Here is a 15609-nt window from a genome sequence, read left to right on the forward strand (position 1 = left end):
AAAAAAATGTAGGGAGCTGAGGTAGAAATGCTAGGCAATCTTTAAGTAAGATTAGCAGCGATTAGGTAGACAGATTACACAGATTATATAAATTATCAATGTAATTCCTCAAATGAGAGAATATAAGACTTAACTATTTGAGTAATTGGTAGCCCTGAGACTCTCTAGGGAAGCAGAGCCTCTATAATTTTTATTGAGTAAGAGGTGCAGCAGCACTGAGATACGTTTGATTTGGTTTTTCCTTTGAATCTTAACGCAGGTGCCTCAAGTGATGAAGACAGTAATTTCTTACTAATAAGGGCTTCAAATAATGGCTTGATTTTTGGAGTATATAGTTGATTGCAAATGGAGTACTGGTGAATTCCAAGCATGTGTTTTATGCAGACTTTCATTAGAATATGGAAGGAGACAAAATAATATTCTGAGGGCTATCCAAAAGTGGAAATGACTAGCAGAAAATAATGATGGATGCCAGGACTTATGTTCCCCTTTAAAAATAATGAACAAAAAACCCAATTGTTTTTTTTCTTTCATGCTTTTTCCAGAAGGACTGTTCAGCGCTGACTGACAAAGCATTTGCAACACACGTTGTCTGAAGAGTCCATTTCTTTGATATACTGCAGTTTTGAGAGGGACATTGTGATAGGGTATAAAGAACAGACATTTAGGAGTCCTTAGTAAATGTGATTTTTATGATAATGTTCATGAATGGATATGACTTCAGTTCTGTTTTTCATTCCTGAAAGCATAGAAGTAAGGAGTATTTGCAGATCAAAATGAAATGTGCTGACTTATTTATCACCCATTCTGTGTGGAAGGATCTTTCTTTAGTGGCTGCCTGAACCAAAGAACTTAGAAAATGCCTGGTTCACTACTAGAACTGAGTACTTCACCTGCTTACTTGTGCTGATTATCTTCATGGAATCATAGAATCATTTAGGTTGGAAAAGACCCTTAAGATCATCGAGTCCAACCGTTAACCTAACACTGCCAAGTCCACCACTAAACCATGTCCCTAAGCACCACGTCTACACGTCTTTTAAATACCTCCAGGGATGGGGACTCAACCACTTCCCTGGGCAGCCTGTTCCAATGCTTGACAACCCTTTCGGTGAAGAAATTTTTCCTCATGTCCAATCTAAACTTCTCCTGGTGCAACTTGAGGCCATTTCCTCTTGTTCTATCGCTTGTTACTTGGGAGAAGAGACCAACACCCACCTCGCTACAACCTCCTTTCAGGTAGTGGTAGACAACTTGCAACTAGCCAGTAAATTTCTGCTGTGGTGGTTACTGTTGTAGTCAAACCACCTCAATGTGTAACATAGCTGCGAGGAGGTGCACAGGATGAGGCTGGATTTCTAAACACAGTGCTGTCAGGAATGATGGATGAATAAAGAAGTGTCTCTAGTGTTTAGTACAAGATCTTGTTCCCTGGAAAGATTCCCTAACGATGTGGGGACCACTGATATTACTCTAGTAATCTGTGTGGCCTTATGAGCTCTGCAGATGAGCAAAGAGGAGGCTCTGCAGGAGGTAAGTAGCAAGAAATTAGATGGTTGAGCCAGTCTCCTTCCTGCTGGATTCCTGTCTGCTTGAAGGCATCTTCCCCACAGCTTCCTAGGAGGTCCTGTAGAGCCTTGCTTTGAGGCATGCAATATATGCTCCTCAGGTGTATGGCTTGCCTAAATCTTGTGTTCATCCATTTAATATTAGTTGTTAGAGGATTGCCTGTGTCCAGAAAGCTGAATATAGCATCTCCACAGGCACTGTTTTGAGGTCACCTAACTTCCAAGTATTCAGCAGCAAGGCACTTAACATATAAGTGTAAAGAATGAAGGTACGTTCCAGTAGGGTCTAGCTAACATACCCAGTCCTAAATTATTGTGTTTAATAAAACTTATCTGTTCTCTTCATTTGGTTTTGTAATGAAATGGATCTATATTATCAACTGTGTACTGTTATGATCTGTATTTATGATTGGAATGGAATATATTAGATTACTAGTATATCACCCTCCAGTTCTATGTATTGCTCATGTTATGTTGTTAAAGATGTATACTTCCCCAAATAAAATCAGACCAGTAGGTAAGATGAACTGTTTTTATGTGATTAAAAAAAATGTTCAGTAGCCCATATGGTGAATATAGGCCACCTCAGTTTGTGCATTACATTTTTATTACAGTGTTTAGGGAATAACAGTTTCAGTCTTTTTATTCTTAATTGGGTTTTGTAGTAAATGCTAATGTATGTTATAACATTACTAATGTATTAGGAACTTCCATTTACTGTTAATTGATTTGAAAGAAAATTTTATGCTTTAATACATAGAATATCATCAGTTCACATTAATGCTCGAATTTTGAAAGCTAGCAAGTAAATGAACAAAAATATTAATCTGAAATAACTTTCTGTCAATTTTTGCTTAGTTGTTTGGTAGTACAAATGAATGCTGTAATTTATTTTGAAAGATCGGTGGTGCTTTAGCACGGAGAATTTGCCATAGCAGTTGTGTTATTAAAGTGTTGATGAGACACTGCTGATCTGGTTATACAGCAGAGTTATAGAAAGCTAATTATTAAGTTTATACAATACAGTAAGAAGCTAATTTTTTTAGAATGAGATCAGAAAGAAACTTCCAGTTTGGATGTCACAAATGCCTAAATGTCACAGAATGCTTGAGGTTGGGAGGGACTTCTGGAAGTTACCTTGTCCAACTCCCCTGCTCAAAGCAGGGTCAGCTAGAGGAGTTTGCCTAGGACCATATCCAGTCAGGTTTTGCATATCCCCAAGAATGGGCACTCCACAACCCCTGTGAGCAACTTCTTCCCATGTTCTGGTGTATCAGCTGCTCCTTCCAATTTTGTATCTCCTGCAAACTTGCTGAGGGTGCACTCTGTCCCATCATCCAGGTCATTAATGAAGGTGTTAAACAGTATTAGCCCCAACGTTGACCCCTTGTATACACCAGTAGCGATGGGCCTCCAGCTGGACTTTGCGCTGCTGATCATAACCCTTTCAGCCTGGCAGGTCAGCCAGCTTTCAGTCCACCTCACTGTTCACTTATCTAGTCTGGGCTTGATCAGTTTGTCAATGATTTGTCATTTTATCAAAGATTATCAGACTGGTTAGGCGTTATTTCCCTTCTCTAAATCCATACTGACTACTCCCAGTCAGCATCTTGGAAGTGGCTTCTAGGATTATTTGCACTACCACCTTCCCCTCTCTGTGGTTCCCTGAATCCTCCTTCTTGTCCTTCTTGAAGATAGAAGTCACGTCTGCTTTTTTTTCCCCCAGACCTCAGGCACACCATTTCACCCCCCAGTCTCCATGGCCTCTCAAAGGTAATAAAGAGTGTCCTTTCAGTGACACTAACCAACTCCCTCAGCACCTGTGAATGCATCCCATAAGGCCCCATGGGCTTGAGTATGTTCAATTTGTTTAAATGTTCCTTAACCTGGTCCTCTTCCACCAAGGGAAAGTTGTAGTTTTTCTAGATTTTCTCACAAGTCTCAAGGGCCTGGGATTCCTGATGAGGAAATTGAATCACGTCAGTAGACCAAGGTGGAGAAGACCTTGAGTACCTCAGCCTTTTTCATGTCCTTTGTCAACAGGTCCACCATCCCATTCAGCAGTAGGCTGAAGTTTTCCCTAGTTTTCTTTTTGCTGCTGATATACTTGCAGAAGTCCTTCTTGTTGCCTTTCACATCCCTCCCCAGATTGAATTCCAGGTAGAGTTAGGCTTTCCTAACCCCATTCCTGTGTGCTTGTACAGTGTGTCTGTATTCCTCCTGCGTCATCTTTGTCGCCGTACTTCTACCCTATGTATGCTTTCTTTTTATGTTTTTGTGTGGAGTTCCATGTTCATCCATACAGGCTTTCCTGCCACATTTGCTTGGCTTGAACTTGTAGGAGGTGATCCTTGAAAATCAGCCAGCTCTCCTGGATCCCACTTCTCACCAAGACTGTATCACATGGGATTCCTCCAAGTAAATTCCTGAACAGGCCAAAGTCTGCTCCTGCAGACTGATTCTAGGAAGTGGGAGTGAAGATGTTATGGGTCCCTAGGTAAGCAGTTAAAAAACCAAAACTGGAATCTTTTTCTAAGTGAGTTGCCTAACTGGAGAGGATGCTCTAAAACATCACTAGAAAAGATGAAGTGGTGGTAGTGTTGCTCTGCATGTCTTTTCTGGTTGCCATACTTCTACGGAGTGGGAAACCCAGGTTCCTGGCCTCCTTCAGCCTGCAGGGCTTCAAATCTTCGTTTTCCTCCTGAGGAGTGGTTGGTGCCCACAGAAAGAACAGCCCACTACAAGGCCTGGAAGTTGCCTCACTGTGTAACCAGGCATGCAAATGTCACTGGGGTCAGAAGAGAAAAATGGAGTATGTGTCTGTAGTCTCAAGACTGGGAGCGCAACTGCGGGGACAGACCCTAGATTCTGTTCACTGCTCCTAAGCTTAAATGCTTAGTTCCCAAACTTAAATCTTAGTTGTATAAGAAAGTCCAAAAATAATGGAGTATATAAATAGCCCTTCATCACGTTCTTTAGTTAAATTGTGGCATTTCTTCTGTAACTTGTTCTAGATTTGATGCAATTGCTGTGCTCCAAGAATTTAAACTGATTTGGGCTTATTGAGTGTTGCTGTATCTTATCTCCATGTTACAGAAAACCTAAATGGTTCAATCCATAGGCCAGGGTGCCAGATGCATAAGGAACGTGTAGTATGAAATGTGGATGGATGATACAAATGTGAAACTGTAGGTGATGGAGCTTGAAGCATCTGAATTACCTATGTTATGCCTTTTCCCACCCGCCACCCCCCTTAAGCTTACACTAATTTCTGGTGCTGAATGATACAGGTGTAAAAAAAGAACAAATATGATCCCTTATCTTTCAAGGGGAACTTTTCTGGTTCCAGGAAGACATTCTGCATTTCTTGACATACCATTAATTAAAATGGTCTTTGAAGCTGTGGTGAGGTGTACATAAATAAAGAATCTGCTTCTGTATGACTGTCAACTGTTTCTGAAGGTCTAACACTGTTTTGAACACTGGTGGTGTCATCCTTTAAAAAGAATCAAAGTGTGAATTAGGCTTAAAATGAGCCTTGAGTTTTGTAGATCGTTTTATATCTATGATCTTTTTAGTCTTTTTAAAATTTCCAACCTAAATTTGTGTCCATTTATCCTAGATTGTTGTTGTACCAACATTGTCCTTTAGTGTAATGTTCTCTCTCTCTCTCCATGATGCTTACCTCCCTAAATATTTATAGAGCGTTTATTTATGCTCTCTGCCACTTTTGCTATGTTAAACAAACTCAGCTGTTTATCTTCCCTGTAAGGTACAGGAGCTCATCAGTGTACCTCTTTTTTAGGTATGAATTAATTTTTTTATTTTTTGTTACAGGAGACCAGAATAACAGACAAGTACTTTGGAAAGGGTCCCACTACATTGTTGAGCATTATATTTATGTTTCTTTTTTCTTAAGAAATGTCTGTCTTGATAGCTGAGAACCTTCAGTTGCCATGGAAGGGTGTTTTTGCCTCTTCCCCTGCACGTGTGCGTTCAAAGGGAAGAACAGCATATTCATATTGGTACAAAATAGCCTGCCACGGTTGGAAACTCTTTACATATTCAGTTCAAGCTTCTCAAAGGAGCTGATGCCCTTAACTGAGCACTTAGACACATCTGCAAGCATAACAACATTTAAATATGTGTTTAGTTTAAATATTTGATTTAATACTGCCACTAGAAGAAAATGCTTTTTGTAAATGGGACCTAAATAAAAATATAACTCTGGTTATTCTTAACAGAAAAGTGCTGGTAAAAGGAAAGACCATCTTTCTTCAGGTATCTGACTCTTTTACCTCATTCCTTTGAAATTCTTGAGGAATAGGACAAACAAGTAGTGTCCAGGAAAAAAAAAACTGATACATTATTACACAAGTTGTTTTAATTCCTAAATGAAAGCACTCTCCATTACCCTGTCATAGAAACATCATGCAATATTATACAGACTCTATTATGAATGTTACTTTCCCATAGGTTAAACCATATCTTTGCTCCCATTCTTTCTGTGAAGCTCTGAATGCAGAGGATTAGTGAATTTAAGTTTTAAATACCACTGTAATAAATGCCTTACTAAAAAGGAACTGATGATCTTGTGGTTAGATCCATAAAAAAAACATGAAGTCCCAAAGAGAAGCAGAGCTTACTTTTGGATATTTCTGTGGTAGAACTGAGGTCTAAAAGGATCTGAATCTGTTTTAGCTTTCTGTTCCTTCCTTCCTCACAAAATTTCTCATAAATATAGAATACTTAATTATGTTTTTGAATTAGTTGCTCAGTACAGGTTTTGTTCAGCTCTGAAGGCTTTGGTGCTCAATCCAGGTAGAGGGAAACCATCTGAGATAATGCTGTGATTTCAAACATTAAATCTAGGTGCATTTTCGAGATGGATAACACCAGTTTATTCTTAAATAGGAAAAATAGCATTTACATTTTGAAATTCTCTTGCTCTTAACATGACAATTGTACTGCTAGAGATTAGAAAATCCTTTCTTCTACTTCTGACAGCTGCAAATAAGTTCATCTCTGGGTAAAATGTGGCTCCCCTGCCCCCAGCCTCTCTGTAGCTGAAGCTCAATCACACATACCAGTTGCAAAAAAAGGCATCTGGGCCATTTATTTGAAAATTAGAAGCAGTAGAGGTGGTTGAACTGGGGCAATATCTGGAATTTCTTGAAAGGTTCTGGGTTGTGTAGATTAAAACTTCTGTTTATGTGCAGATATTGTTCTGTTGCTTTCTCCTACTTAGGTCTACTACAGACAACAAACATTCTTATCTTGTTTTCAGTAGTCATGCCCATGTCTTAGCTGGCAATAAGAGGAACACCCATTGTCGTTTTCACCAGAGAGAAGAGCAGCCTGAGCCATGCAGCCTGAGATACCTTCTAAAGGGGGTTGCTCAAGGTCAGGATTGAGACATACGGGTTGGACAACATGATGATTGCCATGAACCGAACTGCCATGATTCATACCTGTCCTGTAGCTAAAAGACTTCAGGCTCTAGCATTGCCTGGCACCTCTTAGGAGTAATAATTCAAGGGAATGGACTGACTCTTCCTCCCTGCTTTCACACATAGTACGGAGATTTAAGTAATTTTTGGTTATTGTGCATTTTCAGGATGTGTTTGCCCATGGGTTTGCTTTTTTTAATATGATGAATTAAAATCAAACGTTAGCAAAATTTAATAATATTTGGAAGTTCTATGAAATTGGCAACTTCTCTTGAACGTTTGGGAGACTGTACGATGCTTTACTGATAACTGCCACAGAGGACTGGCTTAGTGTTTCAGCCTTGTGCAAGTGGTTGCAGGCTGCTTTTCACCAAGTCTCTTACCCCATGGAGAGAGTGAGTGAGTGAGCTCTTCAGTCTAGTAAACAGCTGCATGGTATTACAGTGATGCATACCACATATTCCTTGGCTTCCAAACGCTTGTGCACCAAATCTGTTCCAACACATGACTGAAATGTGTAATTTCTAGTAGTGAATTTCTCAGCTTTCTCAAGAAAGCAGAAAAGAAATGTAATTGCTGGCTTTTATGTATGCTTTTAAAACATAACTTAGTTAAGCCTTAACCTATTCATTCATCTCACCTGATGTCTTTTGCAAGGACCCCCAGACTTCTTCCTTCCCTTGCAATCTAGTTCTACCTAGCAAAACAAGAAAGAAAACATTTCCTGTGAGAGTTGATCAGCCATTACAGTGGTCATGTGAATAACAGAATCTACAAAGAAATATTTTACGCATATGTGTATATTGGATTCGTATCTATGTGCACATGTGCATACACTGTTTGTACTAGTTACATAAAGGCCGTCACATTTGTTTTTAGGATTTCCAAATGTGTGATAGTTCTTCACAAAAATCATCCTTTGAGTTAAGCAGCCAGCTCACATGCACACATTTACTTTTTTGTTTCCATTAAAGTCAGTGTCTTGTAGAGCCTCTTAGGAGTTTAATTAAGACTCTTGACAATAGTGATAAAAGAACAAAGTGGTCCAGATGCGCTCTTTATCTACTTGAGGAATCGTCTTTTCCTGAATGGCAACATGGATGTGTAGGATTCTGCTGAATTATCAAGCCACATAGTTTATCACTGTGCTTGAGATATGAATGTCCTGTTATGTTGTCTCTATACTCTGCTTGCTTATTGTGCATGGGATGGGAAGGTCATGTGTTCAGAGCCCATCAAAGCCTTGTGCTGCCCTGCTCCCTCAAGAAAGGCATGTCTTCTGGCATCAGTGTGGTTCATGGGGGAAGAGTCATACCATTTAAGATTAGGCAAACTGATTTCCCTATACTCCATCTACTCTGTGGGGGGAGGAGAAGGCAGCTCAAAGGAAGAGCTGAATTTCGAGTCATTCCTGAATACGTACTTTGCACCCAGCTCTTTCTAATACAGAGTTCTCTGACTCTTTGGCATCTCTTGGGGAGGGGAAATGGGACAAGACTGTGAGTGAGTCACCACCAGAAACCTTCATACCTGTTAGACTTTGTGATTAGGGTTGTAATCTCCTAGATGGTCTTTGATACTGAAGCCAGGGTGTGTATATGTGCCATGAGGAAACGTGGGACAAACTTGTTTTTAAAAACAATAATAAAAAACAATACCACAGAAGTGTGGAGTTAAGTAGGCTTTTCTCTGGTTTATATTTCATGAGCTAGTGTGTGTTCATCTTTTCAGTTACTTAAACATAGCTTAGTGTTTTAATATTTGTCTATCCTGAGTCTCAAGGAATATGTTTGAGACCTTGTACTCTAGAAATGATTGGCAAGCCAGCCCTTAAGTATAAATTTAACTTCTACCAGTGAGTGAATTCTAATTCCAGTTGAATTTATAGCAGTTCATCAAATGAAATAAACTGTACCAGGAACAGGATTTCTGTTTCTTTGGCTGGAGAAGTTTTTATCAGTAAGATCTGAAGAGGAACAAATGTGGTGCAGTGACAAATCAAGTTACGAAGATGCTGCTAACAATGTTGTCTTGAACAGATTTAAGCAGAGCAGGCAAAGACTTAGATGTGACATAAATTGAGAATGACAAAAGAGCATGGACCAGAATATGCTTTTCCTAGAGTGGTCAGTTTACTGCTTGCTGGCTATATCTAATTTTCTAAAATAATTAACTTGGTTTGTGGTCCACTCTTTATTATCCCTTTTGTTTGAATCCCATAGCCCTTTGTCAAGCAGTCAAAAGTGTATCCATTGCTTAAATGAAATGTGAATATCCTGTTGGATATGACAGGGCATATGTGTGGAAAGTGGTGGGGATCCAGGCATTCTGGTCAAGACCAGCTCTGCTGCTTTAAGTAAAACTGGCAAAAATACGTATGCAACTCAGAATTGGCTAGAGACATGCAGAAGTCAAACTTATGTCCAGATTAGGGTCCCAAGTCCCTAGGAAAGTAATATGCCAAACACTACTGCAGGTCGGTATTGTGGTTTTCTACTGTGTATGGCTTTGGTGAATTGGCAGCACTTCTTCAAGGCCTATATACTAATTTAATATCCTTTTGTATCTGGTTATTGTATTTTTTTTCCTGAAGTCACTGGTTACTGGGGTGGTCTTTTGCCTGGTCTTTTAAGAGCATCAAAAAGGTCATCTAGACTTTTTTTTTTTCTTTCTTGATATGAGTAATATTTGGACTGACAATTCTCAAATAAAATGTTCTGTGGAGCACTTCTAGTCTTGTGTGTTGTCCGTGTAGCCATATATCATGCAGCTCAGAACTTGTTTGTTTATTTAGTGATTCTCATTCTAATTTTGCTTGGGGCTATTCTTAATGAATGGAAAGCAAAATATCAGAATAGAGCAAAGGGTAAAGATCTGATGACAACCTGTGGAGTCGTGTTACATTCTGTTAATAATAGACACGTAGGACTTATTCTAGGAAAATGTATAATATAAGTCAGCAATATAACCAAATCCTAATTCATTGGGATATGAAAAGCTGCACTTGGTTAAAACTGGGTAACAGTAGAATTAACTTGGTTCATTTTGATGAAGATACTTTAAGTATCCCTGACACTTTCATAGCTAGGATTTGATCTACAAAATTTTAGGGATAAATAAGAATAAAAGACCCAGACAGCTGTTGAGCATATGGCTTGTATTTTGGCATTGCTCTAATTGCCTGAATCTCAGAAAATTAGCATAAATTATTAGGTAGCTGTTGAATTTATGTGTATGTTCATGATATAGTGTGTGTGTGCTGACCTGATTTTTTTTTTGCATTTCTTTTCTCTTAAGGACATGTCTTGTTGATTTCTTTTCACGGCTTGCACTGAATACTCTTTTGATTCCTAAATTATAAATAGCTTCAGCTAAATATATTTCTAATGTATCCAGGTGAAAAACACATAATTATGTTGTGCTTTCTTGCAGGGGCTGGTGTTTTTTTCCTTTCTTGTGCTGAAGGAGAGCAGATCAGCTTTCTGTTCGACTGTATCGTCCGTGGCATCTCCCCGACGAAAGGCCCTTTTGGTTTGCGTCCAGTCCTACCAGGTTAATATAGGAAGTATAGAGTAACTGAGTAAAGTAGGAACTTGCTATGTCTAGCACTTATTGCTGTGATTGTAAGAACAGCTTGCAGACACTAAGGGTGTAGAAAGTGCAAAGTGGTTTTCATTCTGAAATGTCACAGTACAGATTTATCAGTTGAATGTACCCAGTTTCCCCCTGCTGCTCTGGCTCATTCATATTTCTGGTGATATTGCTAACTTTAGCCTTTTCTTATTTAACAGTACTAAAATATGACAATTTGAATTGAAAGGAACCCTAACCTTTAGTTTTAAACTTACATAGTTCAACTTGGATCCATGTCTGCATTACTATTTTGATAGTTTAAGGGAAAACTAACTTCTAGGGCATTTTGAGTTCATCTAAAACACTTAGAAATAAGTCTTGCCAACCTTAGAAAACTTTGTCAGGCCTCCAGATTACATTTCAGTTTTGCAGCTTGAGCTTCTTTTCTGATGTGCAAGGATTAAATTCCTTTTCCTATTTCATGGTAAATGGTGCATGCGCTGTAATGTTCAGAGAGGAAATTAGATGGCATCATAGTAAGCCCTGTTGACTTTTGACTTTAGCAGATGAAGAAATACAATATTGAGTCGGAAGGACTGTGTCAAATGGAGCAAGAGTGCGGAAATGAGATTGCAGAAAAATATCTGTGAATTGGCAGTGGGATACAGTGGGAATAGGCTGCAAGAACAGTGAAGGATGAGGTGGGATTTCTGGAAAATACTTAGAGTTTCTGTTTAAGTGTTAGGCAGTTAATAGGTGTTTGACAGGGTTTTATTGCTGTTATATGATTAAGATAATTGCAGGAAGAAAATGTGATGGAAAAGATTAGAACTGGATGCAAAAATTGTGAAAATAAATTATGAAAACTTAGTTAAGATAAATGCAGTAGACACAAGGCTCAGTTCATCTCTTCTTTCCCATAGTTGTAGCACCAAAGTAAATAAAATAATCAAGCAGAATAGTGGGCAATAAAACCTCATTCTTCTTATATGATGATCTGTGTTTGCATTCAACTAAGTGGAGTGTTAAAAAAAAGCAAACAACAGAAACCCAAAAAACAGTGCTGATGCTTAAAGCTTTATTATTGAATGCGTATTTTTCTGCATATCTAAAACTGTATTACACATATACAACTCCTGTCTTTCATTTAACAAAAATTTATGTCCAGAAAAATTAAGTCTACAAGCAACTATTGTTGTCTTTTTTTAATTGTTTTTTTTAAATTTTAATTTTAGAAGGCACATTCTTTGAAAAATCTTTTTTTAGAGGCATGTAGAAGTAAATCTGCTTTCACATCTTAGCAACTCTGGCATTTGTGGTTTGTTATACATAGCCACATAACACATTCCCTTCCCTCCTTCAAGAGCTCTGACCTCACTGAAGTGCATAAAGTGGATGTGGAATATCCTGGGGATGATTTGGTGATTTTTGTAAGGGAAGACCTCTTTTCTGAGGTCTTTTTCATTTGTCTTCTGTGCTTGATGGACTTGCCACTAAAATGAGGTGAAGATGTACCCAGCCACTCGATTTCACCTTGTTTCCCTGGACAGGAGCAGTGTCCTGTAGGGAACTGTGCTCACGTTCTTGCAGACTCCTCTGCAGCCCTTTTCCAAGCTACTTTGACCCCTCTAACTTATATTTCCCTGTATCTTTACCCTTGTCTCTTCCAGTTTGTTGTCACCCTCTATGTACACGTCCCTTCATAGAAAATGTTTATTTTTCATGTTCTCCTTCATTTATTACCCCATGCAGAAGCTTGCACAGACCTGTTTAAGGCACATGCACATGTACAATACTAGTGATTCATCCATAAACTAATTTTCCTTATCAAGTATGCTGTTACACAGCATGTACTGTGTTGCTTGAAAAGGTCAAGTCTCTACCAGCTGCATACTGTATCTGGCAAGAGTATTGAAATTCACCCAACCTTTTGAAAGGTTTAGTTATTAAATAGATTAATCATCTGCACACCTCAGGTAACTAGATCAAAACTTCCAGATTGGGGATTCTACCACAAAACATCTAGTCAATGTTATTCGTATTTACTGCAGGGCAGAATGCTACACAGCCTCAACTGTGCTTTATGCAATGTTCTGCTTTTGTGTAATTTAAAAGCTTTTATAGGAAGCAGCCTTCTCTCCACAGTTTGCTGTTTGAATTTGGCTTCTTGCTGTTGCCTGTACCTTTCCAACTTAAACACGAAATATGCTTCAATAACTCTTAGGTATTTTCAAGAAAGGAAAACACACAAAGGGCAGCTGTACAAAGAAAAGAATGTAATGTGGTGAAAAAAATGTCACATTGACAGTGTTCTTGAACACCAATGCCCACGGAACAAATGTAAAATCTAGAGACGTTATGCGGTCAACATCTGCTGAGTCTGTCTTTGGCAAAAGGGTAATGAATGAAGCCAGTGGCTTCATGTACAAACAGCTCAACCATATGGTTAAATGGAGTGCTGAAATATTTAAGTGTTAGCATGAAATTAATAGGAAATGGTAGAGACTGGTTTGAAGAGGGCTGGAAAATGACCAGTTTTCTTACTTTTACTTCCCATAGTGATTCTTTAAACAAATGTAAACTGCCCAGTGTCCCAAAGGAGTTTGTAAACTGCATGTGCAAGGGATATTTGCTCAAGTACAATATTCACATCTTCTTTTCAGGATTGCAGTTTTAAAAAATATACCTTACTTCCTTAAAAGCTTGGTGTTCTTATAGATATGTGATTACTGAATGTATTTTATTATGTCATCTATAAAATATGTAATGAAAAAGCTGCACAGTGGAACTCGTAAACTTGACTGACTATTGCAAGGTATCAAAATCTGGTCTAATCTCTCATAGCTGACCTGCTTTGAGCAGGAGGTTAGACCATAGAACTCCTGAGATCCCTTCCAACCTGAATTATTCTGTGACGTTTTGGAAATGGGTATCAAATGAATGTGAATATTCTTACGATAAAAATAATTCTATTATGTGTACATCCAAAATAAAATGCAAAAGAAAAAGAACATTAGATGTTTTACAGTTTTCTACTGTGTGGTACTTATTTTGGGAGTCCATTAATTCTGCAAAATTGTACCAAAATACTCCTATTGGTAGCTCCATTAGCAGATTGGAGGTTTTGATTTGTTAAAGGCTGCATGATCAGGTCTCAAATTTAAGACATACGGCATTGAGTGGGAATGCAAAGGTAGTGTAGGTATCTGTAAACGTTTTTAGGCAGTGTAGCGTTTTAAATAAAGGACTCAAATGAGTGACAGGATATCTTTGGATGGCTTGTTTTCTCCAGCTACTAGTTGGAAGATAATTGCTGTAATTGGCTACTCACAACTTGCAACTTTTTTTCTTGAGAAGATACTTAGAAAACAGACCAGAGAATTTTATGTTCTTGTCCTGACAGAAGTCTAGGTATTGACAGAGTAATGAATCACTGATTGCATGGTTTGTAATCTATACTGAATTTGCATGCATATTATTTGAGAAATGTTTGTTTATCAAGTGTGTGTTGAATTCCTTCTTTTCACTAGCAAAATTCATCTTGAATGCCAAACACAAACACAACAAAGGCCCAACAGCCGATCAGTGATACCTTTGATCAGTGGGCAGATCAGTACTCTCTAAATCTGACTAAGGCTACGGGACAGTCTAGTCCTGCAGGCTGGAAAGACCCCAAGTGTAATGTTGATAGTCTTGATGCTCTCTTTTAATTTTGGAAGCTTTTTCAGGCTGCTTTGTGACTGTCTGGTGAGTGTGCAGTGCTGCTTGCTGAGGATCTATCTGATGCTCTTTCTTTTTGTTGAAGCTTGATACACCTTTGGCCATTGCAAGACAGCTCTGTGGCTGCCTTCTGCAGTATCTGTACCAAGTGGATCCTCCTCAAACTTTTAGGACATCTTTTCATTCCTCCAGACATCTTACAAGGTGTGGAGATGTTAGCATGAAGGTGAGGGTCCAGGCCTGATTTGCAAATGTGCCTACAGTTACAAAGGAAGAAAGAAAGGAGAGATGTTCTGCCTAACTTATCTAACTTTGTTTAATGAAGTAATTAACCAATGTTGCATTTTAAAGATGCATATAATCAAGCATATCTTAGGTAGCTGCTGACTTGATACATTTTTTCCTGACAGGTGCTTACTGAACAACCCTGGAGCTTTGAATTACTGTGACACTTTATTAATGTGTTACCAAAGTATTCAAAATCTCCCACGATGAGCAGCTGATGTGGCTTTAATGAATATCCACCAACGTAATATAAAAATAAAATCTCCATCAGAGGCATTTTTAGTCCAGCCAAATTTGATGTAATCCTTCCCCTTTGCCCCAAAGCAGTGTTTAATAAGATTTCAATGATTGCCTCACACAAAAGATTTTTCTTCATAGCAAGGGATCCATTTTTGTTTGGAAAATGATAAAACACTTTCTTAATTGGAGGACCCGAGTGAATCTAACTGCCTAGATTCTATGGGAGTAAATCATGTTATAGGATACATTTGTTTAGAGTTTGGGAAATGAAGGTACTAATTGCTCTTAGAGTTGTTGGAGCTACTGTAGGATGTTGTGTGGGCAGAAGCTGTCTGAACTTCCTTGGACAGCTGTCTCAGTACCGGTCATGCTGCTTCTGTCCTCCTGAGTTAGTAACATGGCAAATTACTACACAGTTATTTAGAGGCTTTGTGCATGCACAAGGTATAGGATGATGCCACCAAATCCAACTTTACTGTTGAAAAAAACCCTTGTTTTTACCATTTTTTAGGCCATATTTCTACACTTATATGACAGGAGGTCATAGGTTATGCTCTCCAGTAAGGACTGGTCTCTAAAAGGTGGCTGTCAGTGACTTCGGTCCTTAGTCTGATCTTGTAGCAAAACCTCCTGGTTAGTGCTTGGTAGTTTGTAACCAAAAATACTGGTATAGGAATCTGCTGCTTCTGGAGAATAGTATTGTGTGTGTTTTCCATAGAAGTCTTGCTTATCAGCAGGGAAGATTAAAGGCAAAACAAAGACTTCAGTAAGAC

At 38.6% G+C, this 15609-nt stretch overlaps 1 protein-coding gene across 4 annotated transcripts in view; it reads left to right on the plus strand.

Annotated features, from left to right (window-relative positions):
* DOK7 (docking protein 7) overlaps positions 1-15609 on the plus strand; it is a 69945-nt gene that overhangs the window by 9694 nt on the left and 44642 nt on the right. For all 4 annotated transcript variants that reach the window (XM_076335859.1, XM_076335861.1, XM_076335862.1 and 1 more), the window contains one exon: positions 10451-10570. In XM_076335859.1, coding sequence (XP_076191974.1) covers positions 10451-10570 — 120 coding nt within the window. The remainder of the gene's footprint in view (positions 1-10450; positions 10571-15609) is intronic.

This window comes from Aptenodytes patagonicus, chromosome 4, assembly GCF_965638725.1.
Source record: "Aptenodytes patagonicus chromosome 4, bAptPat1.pri.cur, whole genome shotgun sequence".
Taxonomy (NCBI): Eukaryota; Metazoa; Chordata; class Aves; order Sphenisciformes; family Spheniscidae; genus Aptenodytes; species Aptenodytes patagonicus.